General features: G+C 35.2%; 1 protein-coding gene across 1 annotated transcript in view; it reads left to right on the forward strand.

The window, feature by feature from the left end:
* LOC149558981 (uncharacterized) overlaps window positions 1-10,834 on the forward strand; it is a 30,875-nt gene extending 20,041 nt beyond the window's left edge. Inside the window, exon 4 of the mRNA XM_089832925.1 lies at window positions 10,077-10,834. Within this exon, the coding sequence (XP_089689051.1) occupies window positions 10,077-10,086 (10 nt within the window). The 3' untranslated portion in view covers window positions 10,087-10,834. The remainder of the gene's footprint in view (window positions 1-10,076) is intronic.
* Window positions 10,835-23,290: the final 12,456 nt, after the last annotated feature.

A 23,290-nucleotide genomic window follows, 5' to 3' on the forward strand; every position in this document is an offset into this window, starting at 1 on the left:
CTTGATCATGTAATGATGCCGACACTATATTTTTTTCTCATTTGCCTCTTGTCAAGCTCTTCTAGTTTTTCCTATACCCAAGGTTATCTTGTTTGACCACTTTCCCCATTAAGTTCAACATCAATTGGCAAGTCAGTATGGAGTAGAACCAAATTTTTTCTAAATACCTCTATGCTAAGTCATAATTCCATGTTGGTGCACATTCAAAAGGTTTAGAATCTTGAGTGATGTCTAATTTAGCAATTCAAGTGGATAGCCTAGTGGAACTACACTATCCTTCACACATCTCACTTTCTTTGCATTATGACCACCAACTTGCTATGTTTCAGTGTTGTTCCATAGAGATCATCATCTTAGATCTCGGTCATGCCATAGAAGCGCTTGCGACCAACCCTCTCTCTCCCATCTTGCAAGTCCAAGTAGTTCAACTGCCCATCAAAAGTAGATTGCTTGTAACCATGTGACTAGAGGCTCAAATCAAAGTTAGACTATATTTGTTAAAGGTGGGTGATTGATCTTCCAAAGAGTTCTTTTCCCCTATCTCTTCATGCTTGTCATTCTCACTAGGCATCAAAAAAACTATGAAGTTTAGACAATGCACTTTGAGCTATTAGGCGTTTGTTCTCCAAATTGAGAAGCTTTTCATTGCTCAAGGCGCTTCTCCTAAGGAAGATGGAGATCTTGAAGATTGCTTGAGAATTGTCCCTTGTGAGTTCTACAAAACTCATTTTCTTTGTGTGGGAGTTGATGTATATAAGTTCTACCTCGAGGCCTTTCATAATCAATCTCTTGGATAATTCATCAACAAGCATGTTATTAAATTCATACCTAAACTAGCGTTCTTGAGGATATTTGTAACTAGTAGTTCATCACACTGCTAAGCATCTCCTACGAGATCATTGTTGAGGCTTTAGCTTTGAAAATTTGTCATTTGCTTCCCAGATTATTTGTCCTTGTAGACTAGATTTATCTAGTCCAGGTTTATTGTGGACATCATCATTGCTATATGGGAAGGCATGGGATGGACCTGTTGCTCCAAACAATAGGCCTTATTTTTGAAGATTGATTTTGCCAAAGCCTACGACCAAATTGCTAGGTGCTCTCAAATTTGGTCCTTGCTTTATTTAATTAGTTAAAATACTTTTTGGAGACACCTTTGTGTGTATCATAATGGTTGCTAGTCTCAAGTTTTTGGGTTTTAACACTCCATCAACTAGAGCTGTCCTCTCGCTCCTTTACAAGTTCTTGTTGCCGAAGATTTTGGTTATCTATTGTCAAACTCTTCCCTCATGGTTATTGAAGAGGAGGAAAATACAAAGAGGCCCTTCAATGCCCCGACACCTATTGTTTGGCTTCTAATGTTTCTGTTCAGTGGCATAAAACTCAATGTTATTGTCAAACCTTCTTGTGTCGCCATGGCTTCTTCGCTATGATTGGAAGACGATTGGACATGCAGAAGTTTTTTGGCTTTTAGGCATTCCCTTTGACTTTGCTTTTTTATTGAGTCACCAAATTGCTTTCATTGGTTTGTATTTTTCTTGGCATGCTCTAAAATCCTAACAACCACCCATGTTAACTATCCTTGTTTGGCCCCTTCTAAAGCCTCTTATGTGAAATTGGAAAAGCTTCTATGATATTTTTAATGAGCCTCCTTGGAAGACCACAAGGGTTTTCATCAGGTTGCCTAAGAGTTTTGTTGCCTTTTGCATGACTATGGCAGTCTTGGGCTCTTCTCAACTTAACTGCAAGGGTAGCTTTATTCAGGTTGCTATTCTCAAGATTTTGGGCTTTACCTCTCCATCAACTAGAGCTGTCCTCTTGCTCCTTTACAAGTTCTTGTTGCCGAAGATTTTGGTTATCTATTTTCAAACTCTTTCCTCATGGTTATTGAAGAGGAGCAAAATATCAAAGATGCCCTTCAATGCCCCAACACCTATTATTTGGCTTTTGACGTTTCCATTCAGTGGCATAAAACTCAATGTTATTGTCAACCCTTCTTGTGTTGCCATGGCTTCTTTGCTATGATTGGAAGACGATTGGACATGCGGAAGTTTTTTGGCTTTTAGGCATTCCCTTTGCCTTTGCTTTCCTATTGAGTCACCAAATTGCTTTCATTGGTTTGTATTTTTCTTGGCATGCTCTAAAATCCTAACAATCACCCATGTTAAATATCCTTGTTTGGCCCCTTTTAACGCCTCTTATGTGAAATTGGAAAAGCTTCTACGAGATTTTTAATGAGCCTCCTTGGAAGGTCATAAGGGTTTTCATCAGGTTGCCTAAGAGTTTTGTTGCCTTTTGCATGACTATGGCGGTCTTGGGCTCTTCTCAACTTAACTGCAAGGGTAGCCTCTTAGTGCGAAATGGATTGTTCATTACGTCCTAGGGATGGGTCCTAGAAATTTCTCCTCAGCCATGGTATCTCCTCTTGTTTACTGGTAGATTCACCTTCCTAGAAGTGGATTAATTTTCAAACCCTTTTGGTTATGAAAGACACTATTTGTACTGAGGGCACTTTTGCAGCCAAAAGCCTTTGCGATGCATAGGAAGCTATCCTTAGCTTTGGCGAGTTAGTTCAGGCTTTGAAGATGGTATTTCTTTCAACTAAAATAATCTCTAGTGGTCTCTTTTTATTCAGATTCATGTGCTCGCTCTTTCCTACTTGCCTGCGTTCATGCTTTGGGATTTCACAAAAGAGGCATTTGCATTCCCCATGACTTGTTTTCTGTAGCTACTATGAATCTTTTCCCTTGAGAGTTATGCAAGCCTAGATTTGGCTCTCTCGACTAGATCCAAACATTCAATGTTGTTTGTTATGTTGCCTCTGCTTGTAAATATGCTACTTCAAATTGGCATTCATACTGTGAAGCCATGGTAGAAGAACTAACATTGGTCTCTCAACACCACTTTCTATAATTACATGACACAATTGGGGAACCACTGGTTTCTCTACACCTTATGTCACTCGCTCTGAATCTTTGGGGGCATGCAGTCACCTCAATTTCAACATTTAGCAAAAGCAATTTCACAACATTTGGTCGATTGTTATCAACCCTAAGCTCAATCTTTTGCAAGACTTGCTTGTGGGTTTTGCATATGGGTATTTTGAAGCCTTATTTCCCCTTTTGTGGCCAACCAAAGTATTTCATGTTGAGTTTTTCAACTAGAATACATGAAATTTAATATTCAGAAATACAAAAACAACAAAACAGATGACACAACAATTTAACTGTGGGAAAAACCTTCCTCTCCAAGAGAAGCTACCCAGCCACAAAAATGATGGTCCCTCTATTTGATTTCAAAACCATTACAAAATACTTGCTTATGATTGATGTCTTCAACCAAACAATCAATAAGCCTCCCTTTTGTTTTTGATAAATGTTTAATAGTCCTTTGATAAGAGAATTGATTACAACCACTTGATTTATAAAATCAGATTTATGATCGTACTCAGATTGAAGGCAATATTGCAATACAAAATATAATATATGACTCGTCACTACTACACTTAGTGCAATAATAACACGAAACTCCACAACATTGAAATTTCAATTATAGGCAACACAATCCAGCTCATGTATAGAGAATGCAACACCTCAATCACTAATAATGCTCCTCCTAGAACAAAAGCTACACATGCTCCTATTAATCTCGATGCGATAGAATGAAAAAAGATATGGCATAAAACTGAAGATAACTGCGGAGAATACCAAACGACAACTATTATGCAACATACACAACAACTAATATGAGTCGATGTAAATTGAATTGTCAACCACAAAAGAGAACCGACAAACTTTCATAAAGAAACAAACATCTACAAGTTAAATTGCTAGAATAATTGATGACATGCACATGTTGCCAGGGCAGCATCCACTTAATGTCAAGCATAATATATGTGATACCTTTTCAAACTCCATATAGCTCAACAACAAAAAGGTATAATGGAATACATACACATAAATTAGTACCAACAACAAAACATTCACATGTAATAATGATACCTCCTACAGCTACCCAAAACATTAGCACTCCCTCTTAGCAAAGGAGAAATCATTTGTAGATATCATGTCATGGCGCCTCTCAACCTAACAAGCACAAAGGAGTTGCAACCAAAATGTGTCAATAACAAAAAATTTCATCAGTGTAAAATTGTTATCTCAATATAAAAAGATTCACCATAGCTACTCTCAAGAGGGCGAAACAAAAAAACATGGAACTAAGTCATGGAGTCGCACACACATGACTTCCACCATAGCTACTTGCAAAGGATGGAACAAAGGCTTTCACCTCAAACTTCTCTCACAAAGAAGAATCCACTAACAAGGGATTTTACCTCAAACTTCTCTTGCGGAGAAGAACTCATTAACAAGGGATTTCACCTCAAATGTGTAACAATGACTTTGTCCGAGTCTTAATTAAAAACTACCATACTCAAAGGTATATAGTTATTACTTCATTTTCATAGGAAGACAATTGAATCAGTTTTGTTCATATGAAAGAGATTGACGATTAAAATTAGTTAAACAAATTTTTTTAACTAAGAACTTAAAACACCATCAATGAATTTACTATAGAAAATAAAATTCACATACCATGGAATTTGAACCAAGAAATCATTGTAGGGATGTTTCTGCAACCACCCAGGTTAGTCCACAAATACCACTATAACAATATCAAATGACAACTACCATCCAATATTGCTTATATCAAAATTAAATGACAATTACCATTAAATATCACCATATAAAAATTAGGGCATCACATACCGCTGTATCAATTAGGGCATCAATTACCACTGGATCATTTAAGGCATCAGATACCATTGAATTAATTAGGGCTTTAGATACCATTGAATCAATTAGGCTTCAAATACCATTGTATCATTTAGGGCTCTAGATACCACTGTATCATTCTTTTCCTTCCGATTTCTTAAAATGAAGGCCACAATCTGATTGGCTCCCTCTCGTTCTTTAGCGCTTATCCTCAGTGCCCTAGTCGGAAATGCTTGCTCGGCTGAGTTGGAAACACACAAAAATGAACAAGGTCGGAAATTGCAAATTATTAATGGTAGATTGTAGACGTATCAAGGGCATTTGCAGATGTTTTAATAACAATTTGCAGTTGATTCAATGGCAAGGTGTAAACGCATCGATGCATGGTTGAATTGTTTTATGAAGCAAAGGAAATCTGAAACGTAGCAAGGTGGAAGAAGTTCGAGCACCAAGGAGAATGGTGATCCCGTCTCTCCCTCACTGCTCCTTTTATAAAGAACTAGTTGTGACTTCTCGGCTTCCATCGGTTTTAAAGAAAGAAATCCATTCGAATTCCAATTATTAATTCGATTTGTCATGCCAAATGTTAATTGGTCAAAACCAAGAATATTAAAAAGAAAGGAATAGAGTTGGAAGATTATAATTTGAATATTATAATAATTTGAACATTATTATATCTGGAATATTATTATAATCTTATATTTATATATGTACATGTAAATATAAATGGGGTGACATCACTTTATTTAATTATTATAATATAATGGTGCCATCTCATTTTTATATCTATATGTACATATATAGATATATCTATTATAATAATAAGGTGAAAGATCATATAAAATTCTTTGAGGTACATTTTATTTTTTAACCCAATTATTTATGTTTCTTAAATTATTTATTTAAATAGCTCATGCGGGTCCCACAGATGTATCTTGTTTCAAGTCATTAGGTCCTCAGCCAATCTGCCCAATGATGGTGATGCTCCTGTGCCTAATTCTTTTTTGACAATGCTTCCACCCCTTCAACGTGTTTCCTACAAGGAAATTCTCTGCAATTAAATCATATTATCATAACAAGTTATAAATAATCATAATGGCTAGCTGCCTTTTCAATTTCATGAATTCGTGATACATAATCAACTAGCATGTTATCTTCATATGAAATTATAACGACTAACCATCTTATCATTTCACAAGATTATAACCAATTTAACTGTCAACTAACTTCATGTGAACCTCAACGGCTATATTTCAAATTAGGTCAAAAATTGGGATGTAACATACCATTCCCCTTGTGTTTCATCATCCTTGATGAAATTAAAATTGTAACGAACATTACAAAGGAGTATTTAAAATTGGGATGTAACAAAATGTCACTCACAAGGAACTCATTACAAGGGATTGCACCTCAAACTTCACCCTCTCAAAGAAGAACTCATTAAAACACACAAAATATCATCTGAATGCTAAGACTTCCTCTCAGCAGGGGCAGTATTCTCATAGCTTTGATTATTAGAATACTAGGAAATTGGCTCCAATGTTTGTCCAACAATGAGCTTTTGCAATCAGGCTGCTACACAAGCTTGCTGATCTTCTGCAAAAGTCTTGACGTTCTACATCTGCCACTCAATCTCCCTCTGGATCTGATTTATGCAGCTGAATGTCATATCTTCCTCTTCGAAGAAACTAATTGCAATGACAATCTGAATAGATTATTTTTCTTTAATGAGGTTATGTATCACCAATTCTGTCCCATGGATGCAAGCAGTGTCCCCATGTTTACTTCTAGAGCCTTCATGAATTTGCACGTAATCTCTCATCATCCCGTTGCTTCTCGATTCGTCCTGCAATTGAGAGAGATTAATAATAATTCATAAAATCAACCTATCATGAAGAGAAATATATATATCAATGCTAAAAGCATACACTATTCCCAGTTTTATAAAAAAAATTCATTATCAATATTCAAGGTATAATCATAAACTACTTCTCTTTGTTGTCTAATCTTCCTCAAGGAGGATCTCAGCATGCACACAAATAAATATCAGTACACAATCGTCTCTTTTAATGATGTAAAACAATTTTCAGCCCAGCATCATACGATGATCATAGCACTGCATGCATACAGTCTTGCACAATGAATACCAGTGAACATCTTCTTAAAGAATACCTCTCATAAACATGAACAATCCTCAATCTTGAATGATCAGAACTGAACCAAAAAGACATGTCGATAACTTTTGATTGTCCAAGAATATTCACCATAAATAGAATAGCTCAAGGCTTAAGAGTTCTGGTTCTGGACCTTTTCTTTAGACCTTCTTTGATGGCTTCGTTGAGTTTTTGAACCAGAATACTTGAAATGCGATAATCAGAAATACAAAAACAACAGAGCAGATGACCCAAGAACTTTATCCTGGGAAAAACCCTCCTCTCCGAGGGAAACAACCCAGACTGTTAAAAAAATACTTGCTTATGATTGATGTCTTCGACCAGACAATCAATAAGTCTCCCTTTTGTTTTTGGAAAATATTTCAGTCCTCGGATAAAACAACTGATTACAACTACCTTGATTGACAGAATCAGAATAATGATCATACTTAGATCAAACATAATATCGCAATACAAAATATAATATTCGACTCAACACTACTATACTTAGTGCAATAATAACATGGAACTCCCCACCGTTGAAATTTCAATCACAGACAATAAATAGCTGCTCATGTATAGAGAGAATGCAACACTTGGATCATTGATAACGCTGCTCCCAGAACAAAAGCCACTTGCGCTCTTGTTAATCTCAATATGATAGAATGAATAGAGATATCAAACAAAACTGAAGATGACTGCCGAGAATACCAAACAACAACTGTTATGCAACATACATGACAACAATTAACATGAATCAATGCCTTCATAAACTAAATTGTCAACCACAAAAGAGAGCTGACAAGCTTTATAAAGGAACAATTATCTACAAATAAAACTACCAACATAATTGATGACATACACATGTTGCCAGGTAAGCATCCACTTATCTCCAAGCATAATATATACAATACTTTTTCAAACCCCATATAGCTCAACAACAGAACTGTATAATAAAATCCATACGTATAATAGAACCAACAACAAAACCTTTGCAGGTAATAATGATTTCTCCTGCAGCTATCCAGAACATTAACATTTCAAACAACTCGTCTAGTTTTGTAGCCGTGCTCAACATTTGTCATGAGGTTTTTGCCCTTTCAGCCCAAACCTTTTTCTTGGAGGAGTAAGGTTGTCTTCTAGTGGTGGCAATGGTTGGCTTGCGACTGGTGATGGTGGTGGTTCCACAAAACGGCAATTTTTCTTGTGTGAAATGAAGACGAGGGTGAAGATACTCTTGATCATGATTTGTCCGTTCTTGATGTCACCCCAAATCCTGCTAACATATGGGACAATTGGATGATTGCGATCCCCTGCTACCTCCAAGTTGTTGCTCTTGTTGCTTGAGCAACTTTATTGTTATTTCTTTTTCTTTGCTTTCCAAGCTTTGCCCATCTGACTTTCGTTTTCTTGCTTTCCAGATGCTGTCCATGTGACTTTGATGAGTGACCTTGTGTCCTATATTTTTATTGTGGACTTGTGTATGTATTTTTAAATTAATTAGAAATTGACACTTATTTGTAAAAAAAGGAACAATATAGTCATGGTATTACCAATCTTACAGGTAGTGCCACTATCTGTGGACAAAAAGTTCTCTCTACAATCTCATACTATTGAAGTACAAATATACAAAATCTGAATCTAGATAACTTTCTAGATATTTCTACTCTGCATGCTAAAAATAAGTGCATGTGCAACCGTTTGTGAGAAAACCACAGCCTAAAGGCGTAAAATACCAAAAACTTAAGATATCTACAACAAGGTCAAGAGAACATTGACAACAAACTAGCAGTATAGCTGGTAACCCACATCAAGTATGGGTACACAACTCACCCATAACAATGAGAGAAGGGAAGACCACAGAGTGATTCTTCCTTCACCAGTGAACAACCGTCCATGTGATACTTTCAGCATGACCTCGAGCACAAGATGGTGGGAGCCTCCAAGAGAGAGGATCAACACCATCATCAGGACAAGAGTGCTGACAATGTTGAAACTGGACACAGGCTGGAGCATATCAGAAGTAGTAGCAGTCAGAGAAGAGTTAATGCCGCCAGAGAAGACTGAATCAGCAAGAAGAGGCGGGGACAGATGCACTAGGACAGAGGTCGGAACAGGAGGATCACCCAGGGAGGAGACACCATCAGCCTGAGGAATGTCATCAGAAGAAGAGTCGGAGACCAGGATAGTCAAATGATGATCATTTATATCCTTCCACCACGTGGCAGCTCCTTTATGATGTGAAAAAGAATAATCTGTGGCTAGATGACCAGTAGAGAAACATCGGTAAAACATATATGTTGTGAAATGAATAACATTTTCTTTTTGTACATTGCGTAATGCATGTAGAGAATGCTTGTTATAATTTTGATGTTGAAAATGTGCAATATAAATGCTTTTTGTTGAATAATGCATCTAGAGAATATTTATTATAAATTTATAATATTGATATGAAAATGCTCTATACACATGCTTGGGGGAGGAGCATAAACAGAAAAATATCTGCTGAGCAGATCCAGATATGGGTCAAACAAGTTATGATGATGGATACAACCTGTCAAAAGAACCCAGAAGAGAAAAACAGACTGTCAAAAGATTTCAAAACTGAATGTCTATGCAAAACTTTATATACTATTCAGAAACTCAAAGTTAAAAAAGTTTATGATGCTGGCCACCAATGCATCTAGAGTGCTGGGATGTGCCTGCGAACATAACGTAAATAATTTGGGAAGCATTTCAAAGTTAGACGGACAGCTTGATTTAAATAGAAAATTATGTCATTTGGAGCATTGTTTTATACCATTGAAATTGTGGTTTTAGTGGATAGGATACTTCCAGCAGCTGCAACTTTCTATGATATAGTCCTACCTATGTTGGAGGCTATCTATACAATGCTGCTTGAATTCTGATTGGTGCAATTTTTTTTAAATACAACCAGAAAGAGGAAAGAAGGTACATATTGACAAATTTGTATTTATACTTTAGGTTTATATTGTGCTGAGAAGTGCTTATGTTTGCATGCAAATTAGATTTGCAATCTTTTATGGGCCAATTGTTAGTTGACACCAGTGAACTTTTTTTTGCCATGAAAGCAAAAGAATGCCAAACATTTTTTGTACTTGTTTTACTAACAAAGCTTTTGGTTGGACAGGTTTACTTGATGAAGCAATGCAAGCAAAATGATCTCATCAAGCTGATAATCCTGAATGTTGATTGATTTAATTTTGATATGCCTTCATGCCTTTGGTAATGTCAACTGATTCCATCACAAAGGAGACACATATTTTTAAGAGTTCAGCAAGAATGTACGATTCTTAGCACTTAGTAGGTTCTCTTATTCCGTATATATTTACTTACATCTTGGGACACCCAAGGCCAGTTTTCATCCCAATGCAACTGGAAATATTTTTGTAATATAGTTATACGGCGATATATTAAAGTAGATACCTCTGGCAGATATGGACCTGGTACACTGAAATGAAAAATTTCAAGCACTGGATGAGAAAAGCTCAAATTGCCGGAACTTTTAGTAACGATATTTACCCAAAATCCACTTTGGGGACTCCTGATTTTGTCTGCTTAATGCAGCAAGCAGTGATAATTTTCTGTCGGAATAGCACTCTGTAAAGACACTAGAGTAGCACTAGATCCAACTCTCACGAATGATAGTAAATGAGGGTTTGGACTATATGTTGTTCTGTAGGGTCAAACATACTCACCACTCTATTTTGCCTGGATGACTCAATATTTGACATTGAATTCCACAGCATTCTGCACCATCTTGATAATCTATCAATTTGCAAGAAGACATCTTTTCCTTTGATGATAACCTTTGTTGAAACTTAAGGTAACTTGTAATGACCTTCAAAACTAAATTGCAAATGGTATTCCTGGATCTATTATTTCTAATGGATTTTTTTATTTTTTAAGGATATGAATTTTTATATTGTTAGTAAACCCAGCTTACAAGTTACCTTTCAGCACCTGTAAACTTGGGGCTGTCAACTCTTTTTTTTAGGAAGAGGCATGAAATTTTAATGCGTGTTAATTATCCTGTAGTGCATGGGGAAACTGTCAACCAAAGTTGAGAATGGTACCAATTGCTGTGGATTGGTCAAGACTGAAGTGTGGAATTTTTTAATCTGCAGCTATCAAGAAATGATTTGAATGCATGCATGTTCTCTAATTCATTAAAATCCTTTCCAAATGGAGGAAAGGGATTCTTGTGCAATGAATCTTTCTATCCATTTTTCTTGTCTAGGAGATATTTACCCTACATTAAATTAACAATATAACTGGTTAGTTGAGTACCCTTTAGGAGTGCATGACATCAGTTAAACTCAATTCCACCAAGCCAATAGTGTGTATGAGACGAATTGTGATTTCTTGTTGAAGATTGTGTGAATTTGAGTAAAAATTGTTTTTAGGATGAGCCTGTATTTCATCGTCCTTGTATTTTTTAATGGTGCTGTGTTTATAACTCAAGTTTTCCTGAACTTTTGGAAGACAGATTATGGCAATCAATTGCTAGAGCAGCCAACGACCATGTTAGAATCTCACTCATATTATTGAGGTTATAGGTATTTTAAAAAGTTGTTTTTCCTAAATTGATTGAAGATATGTAGAATATTGACTATCATTCTTTAGAGCAGCCAATGACTTGTTAGAACCTATCTCATACTGCTCGTGAAGCTGTGATTCCACACAAAAATTGTCACAGTATTAAGGTCATAGGTATTCCTAAGTTGCAAGCTGGAGGAGGGCAAACATGTTCTAGACAAGTGCAAATTCCATGGCCCAATGACCCCGATCCAATTGAGAAGCAATAAGTTGTTTGAAAGGCTCTTATAGAAAAGAACTTTTTAAAGAATATTTGTGAAGCTCTGATGAACTTGATAATGATGACATGATGTTGGATTTCCATCTTACATGGATTTTCTTTCAAGGATCATGTAAGGTCTAGTAGGCTTTGGGGAAAGGTATATTATGTGGGGTACTTGACAACGGCTTCCTAAATTCAGTATTGTTTGTCTATAAAATAAATAAATAAAATGTTCGTTTACTTCTGAGTATTTGTCATGTCATATACATGTCATGGCATTCTAACATTTTTTTTCCAAATAGTCATGAAACAGATCAAATATTTGACAATGAACTGCTGAACTTTGACACCTACTTTGGGTCATATATTCGGATTTTGGTATGATTTGTTAGCTTCAAATAGGTTTGACAACCTCTCCATTTTTTTGGACAAGTACTAGATGAAAGGCTTACTATTATATGTGCAATAAAATGTTAGTTTTTAAAATGCCATCATTCTAACATTGTTTGTTTTTTAAATCCAAATGCCATCATTCTAACATTGCTTGGATTAGGTGGACAAATCTTCTTTGAAACTAAAAGGGTTATCAAATGGATTGATAGAGTCATGCATGTATATCAACCAATCTTTTTTCTGACATTTTTTTGGCTTATAAAATTATCCTGCTTGACCACTTTCCTATTAAGCTTCACATTGAGTGACAAGTTGTCATACTCAAGGTGGAAAAATACTTTTTTCCTCACCAAGTCACTATTGAGATGTTGACGTGAGTTTTATGACCACTTAAACAAGTTAATACTTAGTATGCAAAATGAAACACCAACTATCCAACTCTCTCTTGATTAAGGATGTTCGTATGCTAAAAATAGTAATGGATTGTGTCATCAAATGAGACAACCCCAAGGTTCCTTGTTAATGTGGACTTAATTACAATGATGTGATATGTTGGGTATAAAAAAGAGATTTGGCACAATTCATTTAATGGATATTAACCACTTAAACTACTTTTAATGAAACAAATTGCAAAGGATAAAAACTTTAGAAAGCTATTCTACTACTAGAATGTAAGAATGTGTAAATATCTTTATGACTATACTAGAGCCATTGAGATCAAACAAGTTAGTGTAGTCTCCTAAGGTAAATAAGGGATGTTCAAACTATTTGTTTGATTGAAAATAGTTATGCATATCAAGATGGGAGCAATAGAATGTATATCAATATGTTAGCAATAATCAAAGTAAAATGCATAAATGTGTGCAATTAGTGGTATGGTTTAAGTGGGTTTAGAACTTTGTGGTTGGTTGAAGATGATTGGCCATCACCTTAGAACACTTATCTTGATTTGATCATTTTTTGGGGTGGAAAATATCTCTTGATAGTGAACATTTCTCAAGCACTGAACTCAAATTATCTCCGTTTTGAAATCTTATCATCATGACTTGAGCTTCAAATCTCAATTTCTTTGTTGTGATCCTGTTGAAGTGATGAGGTCTTTCATGCACTTGTATTGTTCTACTTAGTCCAATTTGAACTTGGAGAGAATTTGAGTTGGAGATAATTCCTCTTTTCTTGTAGACTTGATCATCCTCCTTTTTCAACTTGTTCTTTGAATTCCATTCTTTAGCCTCCTCCTTGTCACTTGAATTTTGGACTTGGATTTGTATCCTTACTCTAACTTGTTAACCTCAAACTACCACTCACTTGATCTTTTTATCTTTTATTTCCTTTGCAAATAAAGACAACAACGCTTCTCAAAGCTTGTATTTCATTCATTTCTTCAAGGTCAAACTTTGAAAACCAAGAGTGAAAATAATGTACTTGAAACTAATCTCAATAAACTCTTGCTTTGTATGGAATGGAACTTTTATATCTGTAGTTAAGATTGAATTCCTAAGACAATAATGATTTACAATGAATTTCCTAGACACAAAGTCTATTAAAATGTATCTATAACCTTCATCAAAGTTCCATACCTTACTACTTGTCAAGAACATTAAGATTTTATACTTTCCAGCTATGCAAGGAATTCTAGTCTTTTTATATTGGGTTTCTTTCTTCGCAAGATTATTGTTTTTAGCCTCTAAGTTTGTTGGATCCTCAATGGTTCTACCACTCAGGCCTAATTTAGATATGATTTGTCCTTTTAAAACCTCATTGTGTGCCTAGATTTGTAATTCACAGCCTTCATGTTTGATATTTTGGAAAATTCAAATTCAAAAATTTATTTTGCATATGAAACAATTGATTTTCATCTATTAAACAACTCAAAAAACAAGTTTGTAGGGAAAATTAAGCTTTTACCTCCAAATGGAGGTGGTGGAAATTTGAGGTGTCTTGTCCAAAAGGGGAGAAGAGTGGGGGAATCAGGGGCAAAATTTGCCACCTCCATGTCCAACCATGGACAAGAGTGGGGTAAGATTTTGACCCCCCTTTGTCCCTTCTTTTTATAATAGTCGACATGGGTTCCATCATTCGACTAGTTGCAGTTTCATTTCAACTTATTTCAACTTCTTCCCTCTTCATCTTATGTTTAACAATTCCATTTCAATTTCAAAGCCATGTTTTCATGTCCAATCTAATCTTAAAGTTGGATCGTTCAAGTTGCCTTACAAATCATTTTCATCACCCTAGTCTTCATCTAAATGCATCAAGTATTCTTTATCTTGCTCTTCTCCATTTCAACATCTTGTAGTACTTGCCCCTAGTTTACATTTAATTATTATTGCCCAACTCTTTTAGGCCAATTTATGTTTATGCTTGATGATTAGTAGCATTAATTTTCAGATTATTGGATATTGTTTTCATACTCAGTTGATTATATGTTGAGCCTATTTTGGTACCAGTTATTTCATGAATGCATGATTATACCTTGACAGTGATTATTTATAGTGATTTTAGTTATTTGATGATGTTAGTTAGATGGATTATTTATACGTGTTTTCCTATGGATACTTACCCCATACTGTGTGTATGGCATGCGTCTATATTTTCTTTACGTATGAAGTTTCTGATGTGATTAAGGAAGTTGTAGTCACCTGCTAGTTGGGATCTACACAATGCACCACTTCTTGTCGTTGCCTGTTTAGTTTAGAATATATGTGTTTGTATATGCGTGGATTTCATGCAGATTGCAGGTATAGGGTATCGACTTCTTTGAAATGCTAGGATGAGTGTACCTTATCGCAATATCTCAATGGTAAGAGAGGGAAGATAAATTCTTGAGTCCAAATCCTAACCTTAAAACCAATTGTCTTAGAAAATTAAGACAAATATCCAAGATGATTACCCTTCTAAATTTATCATATGACATAAATTCATGATTGCAACCCTTGAGTTTGATCTTGTATGTGGTATTTTATGATGAGTTTTCATATTTCGTCTTTTAGGTCTTTGGTGATTTTTCTATTAATTAAGTCAAACTAAAAAGATTAATTAATGATTTAATTTAATGATAAATTATTAAGGTAATTTCATATTTAATTATATTTAATTAATTGAGAAATTAATTAAATAAAAGAATAAAATTTAAAGAGGAAATTATAGTTCTATTTTTAGAGCATAATAATATTTAATTAATTTAATAATAATATATTTAGGAGATCATTTTTAATAAATGTCAAATATTATTATTACTTAAGTTAATAAAATATTATATTAGAAAACACTTCGAAAATTATTAAGAGAGAGTAAGCAATTATTTAATAAAGTTTATTTTAATTAATTTGCATAAAGCTTATGCATGAGATTAAAATATAATAAATTAATTAAAAAGAGAAAGCAAGTAAATTTAATAAAGATATTTTATATTGCAAAAAGCATGCATGAAAACATAAAAGAAAAGATAATAAAGAGTTAAAAGGTTGTGATCAAGGAGTTCCCTCGGGTGATTGCGCAATTAATGCCCCGATTTTTAGGGGAGAACTCCTTATCAGCAATTGAGGGTTCATTTTCCAAGGAAAAAAGAGAGACCGAAAATTTTGGAGAAAGAAATTTTTTAGAGAGAAGGTTTTGAGAGAAAAGATTTCTCTCACAATCTTCGAGTGTTTGCGATTAGCATCAAAACTAGGTAGATCCTTGTGTTTTGTTCACCTAGTTAATTATGTAATTTAATATTCCTGTCTTCTTTGCGATTGTTGAATCATTTTTCCAAATTACAATGTGATGAACTTCTCAATCTTTCATTTGAAATTATTAGTATTCATACCAATTTATTTTGTATATTTGAGGATTAAGAATTTGTAAAAACCATCGTTCCGTAGATTCAAAATTGTAAATTAAACTGGGAAGGGTTTTAAAAGAAATGGAAATTTTACACTGAAAATTTGATTATTTCATCCTATTTTTCCTATTAGAGTATTGATAGAGCCTTTGTTAAACTATATATATATATATATATATATATATATATATATATATATATATATATATATATATATATATATATATATATATATATATATATATATATATATAATGATTTTCAGTATATAAAAAATTATTTTAAAAAATTAAATTAAAAAAAAGGGAGGGGAGGCAGGTTTTACCCCACCTCCCCCCTTATCCTTACCTCGACGGAAACCACTGGTGCTCGTAGGGTACTGCGACAGCAACAGTACTTAGTATTACTGCAGCCATAGGCCCCTACTACAATAGGGCAGTCACATGGTAGCCTTTAAAGGCTGACCGACGAGCCTAAAACATTGTGATAAATTGCAATTTTTTTATAAGTTTATTTTATAATTTTATTAAAATTTTAATTATTATTTTTATTTAAAAAATTATTAATAATTTTATTAATAAATTTTTATTTTATTTTTATCGATAAACGACCAAGGCCTTGATTGATTTTTATTAAAATAAAAAAAATTTACAATAGCTTTTCTTCATTCAAATGAGCACTGGTAGGAAAGAACGGAGAAGAAAACCTCTAGTCTAGCCCGAGACAGATGTCCTATATTATTACATATTAAAAGGGGCATACCCCAGTGAAATATTCAAATGAGTTACATTGTGAACAAGGGCATACCCCAGTAAAATATTCAAATGAGTTACATTGTGAACAGGGGCATACCCCAATAAAATTTTCAAAGGAGTTACTCCTGAACGGATAGCTAAGAAAATTGCCAAAACAAATAATGGAGGCCTACTGATGTAGGTACTTTCTTGAAACGAACTCTTGTAATCTTACTCATCTTAGAATAAATATTAGATATGCATGAGAAAGAACCAATTGAAGCATCTTTCAGAATGATATATTCGAGGACGACTAATTACCCATATCATATGCATCATGGTTACCTTCAATAAAAGTTAGTAATCTAAGAGATAGAAAATAACATACATTATTGATAATAAAATTAAAACTAAACAAAGAAATAAATAAAACAAATCTAAATGTATTAAGGAAAAAGATCAAAAAGAACAATTATCAAGTAATGCTACTAAGAGAATGTGAATTATGTAAACCAGAAAGATAAAAAAACCCCACTTAGGCGAATTACATAAACCAGAAAGATGAAAAGACCCCACTTAGGCCCATGCCTCGAGTAACTTCAAGGCGTCATAGAGTGTTGTTACAAATACTAAAATATAGTCATATGATCGGATTAACCAAAATGAGTCGTAGATCTTGCTGGCTTGTGAGGACAAAACTCTAATCAGAAACACAAAAAACTATGAATTTACCAAATACCCAATCCTAATAATCCTCACAATTTTGTGGAAACCCATAATGTGGAATATACTCATAGAGTATACCAAAATAGGAGAAACGTCTTGCTAAAAACATTACATGCCCTAGATTTTAAATTAAAGATAAGGCTAAGGAAGGAATTACCAGATTCATTAAAAATTATGGCTAAAATGTGCAAATGTTCCTACTTTTGAAGAAAAAGTTTCATTTCAGACTAAAAAAGTGAAGAGTTAATCTGAAAAATAGTGTTCTTCTAGAAGGAATCAACATCTCAATCTAATGAGTTAATTAAACATTCACCATAAAGCTTGTTTGAAGGCACGGTCGGGGCGGACCGAATTCACAAGGGTGATCTTAGAGATCCATCAACATAACTTGATGCGAAGATTTGTTAAACAAATTACTTTAAGTCCATAAACCACAATGATAGTGAAAGCATAAAGAAAGGTAATAAATCGAGAGATACGCAACATGATGAAAGAAACCACTTGCTAAAAGCGACATATACAAGTAGACTAAAAATGAAACCAAATTCAAACAGATATTCTAAACATGCAGATAGTCCAATTGAAACTCAATGCCCTGATCGAATCTTCATCATGTACCTAATCCTAAAATGAAGTAAAAGCGAGAAAACCTAAAATAGAAATTAGAACATGAAACACAAAACAGTCGTAATGGAAATAGAGCATATACCAAATACCATGTACATTATATTTCATAAAGTTCTTAGTACAACATAAAGTAGTCCTAGGGTTTAATAACCGAGAGCTACAAAACTACATATTGCTTTAAAACGAAGGTCTTTACATGTCATAGGTAGTTAAGCGTACTTACAAAATCTCTGGCTGAATATAAACTATGAAACCCTGTAATATTAAACCTAAACAGAGTAGACTACCTATGATCAAGCTGGGCCCCTACCTTTCTTCCAAAGAACCATAATCACTTCCGTGATGTCATTAGGCTACTCCATCTTGAAGTTGGGAGGAAACTCGAAGTCAAATTTTGCTCTGTTGGTTTTTTCTGTATTCGGGGTGTGAAAGTCCAAATCATCAAGATTATCAAATGTCACCCCTGACTAGATGTATGCATTGGAGAGATTGAGATAATTGAGCAGCCACTATTGGTTTTCTTCTGTGATGATACCCCTCCAGCGAAGGAGAAAATGCAAACTGGCCTCCATTTTTGGCCTCTCCTGATAAAAGGCTAGGCTTTCTCAGACGACCAATAATGGCCGTCGGTAAGTCGTGACTAAATTTGGATGCCCCAAAGGTAAAATCATATACTTTTCTGGAAGGGGGATCCTAAATTTGTTGTCGATATTGTATATAGCTTGTTCCAACCCCTTTCTCCATGTAGGGACAAATAGGTCACAACAAAGCCTAACAATGTCATCCGCTTCCACTTTGGCTCTCACTAGACAACCGATGAATGACCCAATTATGTTACTGTTTTTCCTTCAAGTGTATTGATAGTCAAAAATTCCTTCTCCAAGAGCTCTACTGATAGCAAGACGAATCATGTCGTCCACTGGATAGAGAATTTGGTTCCACCTTTCTGGTTTCACTGACCCACAGAATACCACAATGCAATTCTCAGAAGCATGAAACAGATGAATGTTGGACTCCATGCTTGCATCGAAAATGAAAGTGAAAGTGAAAAATGCAGAGGGCAACACCCAAAAATAACAAGAAGCATCTAGATGCAATCATGGGAGTCACAAAATCGATGCCACAAAGGGATTACATCAGATAGAAGTTGATGCAAAGTACCAATGCAAAGGATACACCATAAAGGAAGGAATAATTATGCGATACTCTGGGCTGCCTAAAAACTATGGCTGATGATATCATAATTAGTAGAGTGCAGCGTCCCCCTCAAATGCAATATATATTATGTACTTATAGGAAAAGCTGAGAAAAGTTGATATGAATGGCATAAACTTAGGGAATAATAAGACCATGATTGAATCAAATAAAAGTCATGAGAATACAGCATAGCTATAAAACGACAGATATCAGTATATGTTAATTAGAATAACTCAAGTATCGAGACTAAGGACAAAATCAAATTTATAGAGGGTCAGAGAACCCCTCATCAAATAACAATGAGTTAACTCCATTTGCTCCTAAATTAGCTAGTTGATCCGCTAGTAGGTTGTTGGAAATATTCAGGGAATGACACGTTACTGAGAGGGGAGGGGTGAATCAGTAACCTTAAAACTTTTTATTAATTTACCACACATCCATCTATACTACTACATGCATAAATTCTGAAACATAAAACAATCATTACACAAGTGAACACAATATTTGGTGACCCAAAAACCTTCCAAATAGAAAGTAAAACTGGGGTGGGGATGATACCCACAAAACTTCAATACTGCAGTATAAATTTGGCCGGTTAAGGCTTACATTGACCACTTCTGGTGATCTGCCCTATTAGGAGCACAAAGGACTGCTAGGTCCACCTTGTTAGAGGATTTGCAAACATACAATGAAGTATGCACTCTGTTAGGAGATTTGTACAAAGACTGTTAAGTCTACTTTGTTAGAGGATTTGAAAGATCCGATTCACTTGTTAGGATGAAACAGTGGATCTTCTTGCAACTGATGCTGATAAGATCCTTATGCATTGATCACCTCATGTGATGGATATAACTTTTCAGTCTCTAAATTGACCTTGTTGTGTACCTTAAACTGTTGTTGATGATCTTTCACATATACTTCACTTTACTTCGCAATTCCTTCTCATTTCATGCATCATACATTCATTCATTCCTGCTTTCATACACATGATATCTTACAATACATCTTACATAAATACCTTTCAAACTTACAAAATTACAAGGTCGGCCAAAATACAAGTAAACAAATACATTACAGAGTCGGCCCAATAGTAAATAACTCAGGTTCACTGAACCAACTCGATGACCTTCTGATACTCAGTGTCCACTGCATAACTCAACATTGTCATGCACTCGGTAGAAGTGAAGGCTCAATCCATACTAATCACTCGATGTAGTACTGAACTCGGTAACCACTGATGACTCGGTAGATGTAGTGTCATTCGGTAGATACTGTACACTGAGTTTGCCTTGCTTTACTCGATAAACGTTGTACACTGAGTTTACCTTGCTTTACTCAGTAAACATTGAATCTTTCATCACTCGGTTTGCACTATGAAGCACGATAGATACTGAGAAGCTCGATAGACACTTCTGAACTTCACATTGTCTGTATTTGCTCGATAGCCACTGTCTGCTTGGTGTAAACTGCTGAACTGCGAATGCTTACAAAGTAACCACTTGGATGCTCGGTAAGCATATAGAATTGAGTAAGTGTTGTCACTAATGACAAAATAATCATAATGCCAACAATCTCCCCCTTTGGCATTAGTGGCAAAAACACTTATGAAACAAAACTTAGCCAAAATTGACCTTTGTAAATCTACTATATACATATCTCATATATCTCACATATCTCATCTCCCCCTTTTTTGACAATAATGCCAAAGAATGTATATATAATAAATTTAAATTGAGACACCAAAATGTGAGAGAAAATATGAGTGTACCTTGAGAATAAGAGACAATGTCTTATCCCAATTGTCTTGCAAAATCTTGCAGGTGGAGAGAGCCACTTGGACTTCTGCAGAAAGTTCAATCAAATGATCTGCTATTGAAAAAATGTTGTCATGAATCAATGTTTTTGAGTAGGCAATGTGTTTCTGCATTTGATCCATGACTGGAAGAATCATATTTTGAATGTCGATCAGTGTAGACCAGATTCTAGCTTCTTCTCTGAGTAACTCTGCCTGCATTTTGGACAAAATTTCACCTTTGTGTGATGGGATGAGCTTGAACTATGGTCAAGCTACAACTTTTGAGCGCTGTCCTTAATTTCCACATCTAATTTATTTAATTTTTCTTTGATCTCCTTAGTGAACTCAGCAACATCATAGAGCTTGCCAAAAAGTGATGTTACATTTGTGAATGCTTGCTCAAGATCACTCAAAATTGAGGTTAATTCAACTTGTTTTATTGCAATGTGTTGAGCAATGTGCTCAAGCACTTTATTATCAAATTTATTTTCTACCTTTTCAATGAGTTTCTCTTGCCCAGAGGTGTCCTCATTGAACTTATTTACAACCTCTTCTAATTGCAACAAAATGTGTTGAGATGGATCAGCATCAACACAAATAGCTTCAATAATTATGTTTTTGGCATTTTCTATTATAGTATATTCTCTATCCCTCTCTTCTCTAAGTTGCTTCTGCCTTGCCTTCTGGTCTAGAAGCTGACTGACCATTCTCATCTCACTGGCTGAGGCATTGTCCAAGTCTATCTTTGGAATAACAATTTGTGTATCCAAATCTATATCTTCATCAATTTGTTTTCTAGTAAGCAGAAGTTTTAGAGGGGTCTTAGGCTTTACTTCTGTGCTTACTTCCTTGGATTTGGAATTAGAGACAATAGTTGACATAGATGGACTGGCAGAAAATACTTGAATAGATGCAACTGGAGGATAGTCGAGAGAAGTACTGGCTGAATCCAAAATTGGTGTGCTTCCCAAAAATGATGTATAAACAGGTAGTGTATAGACTGGAATATTCACAATTGGATTTGTAGACAAAATTGTAGAAAGAATTGAAGAACTTACTATACATGTAATAGCGGAGGTAGACATAGTTGGTTCTGTAGTGACAGATTGCTCGAGTGCTGCTGGAGAAGGCTATAGTTCGGTGGATGAAGTAATGGTTACTTCCATAGATGATGCTCGGAGCTGTGGGGAAGCAAGAGTGGATGATGTTTCTGATGTGGTCAATCCTACTGAAGCTGTCTCCAATCCTGATGATGTTGCAGTCTTAGGTGGAGAGTGAGGAAGGGAAGCTATGACTTGTGTTGCAATCTTCATTGGATCATTTGCTTCATCCCCTTCCTCCTTGTCTTCCTCTTCAGCTTCTTCCCCTTTTTCTTCATCATCAGACCTTAATGCTTAATCATCACTAGCACTTGGAGTGCTACCATCTCCTTCATCACTACTGGTGCCATCATCATCCTTGATTATCACTGGATCATTATTGGGCTTATGCAGATGATAGATGTTCTTCCACATGTTCGTTGCATCTCTGACAACATGCTCAATGTCCTTGATTAAAATCAAACGAGTGTGAAATCTGATCATCATTTAACCTTTTTTGTTTTTCATTGTTGCCTTTATTTCTACCTCAGTAAGACTCAGTAGAAGATTCTTCAAGGATTGCTCATATATGTCCTTAGTTTTTTGGGTGGCTGACTCCCACCTTGGTTGCAATCTTACCAATAGCTCTTTGGAGATTTGAGGGGCAATCTAGTCTGGGGAGTATTTCCATTTTCCCATCTTATTAAGTACCAGTTCCTCAATCTGCATATTTTCTTCATCAATCCTTGTTTCAAATTTCAATGCTTTGAAATTTGTGATGCTAGCTCCCTCTTCCATTTGTTTCAATCTTTCTTGGAAGGTAAATTGGGGCTTGTTGAATACTACTTCATCTTTATTCTTACCTTTTCCTCGCCTTGTGAAAATAGTTGTGGAGGCCTTTGGGGGTTTTGTGACGATCACCCTACCTTTCTTCTTTGCAGGCTCCTCCTCCTCTGATTCTTCCTCTTTCTTTTTTGTTTCCTGTGCCTCTTCTTCATCCTCACCTTGCCCCTCGGTAATCATTAAGGACACGGTAGCAGTTTTCAACTTGGCAACCTTTCTCTTACCTTTACTAATTGCTTGAGGAAGTTTGATTTTCAGTTCTATTCTGGCTTTAGCCTCATCATAGGTTCCAAAAATTGGTTGCTTGGGATCTAGTGGCTCAT

Source organism: Cupressus sempervirens, chromosome 5, assembly GCF_028749045.1.
Source record: "Cupressus sempervirens isolate cs-2001-9-10 chromosome 5, ASM2874904v1, whole genome shotgun sequence".
NCBI classification, from domain to species: Eukaryota; Viridiplantae; Streptophyta; class Pinopsida; order Cupressales; family Cupressaceae; genus Cupressus; species Cupressus sempervirens.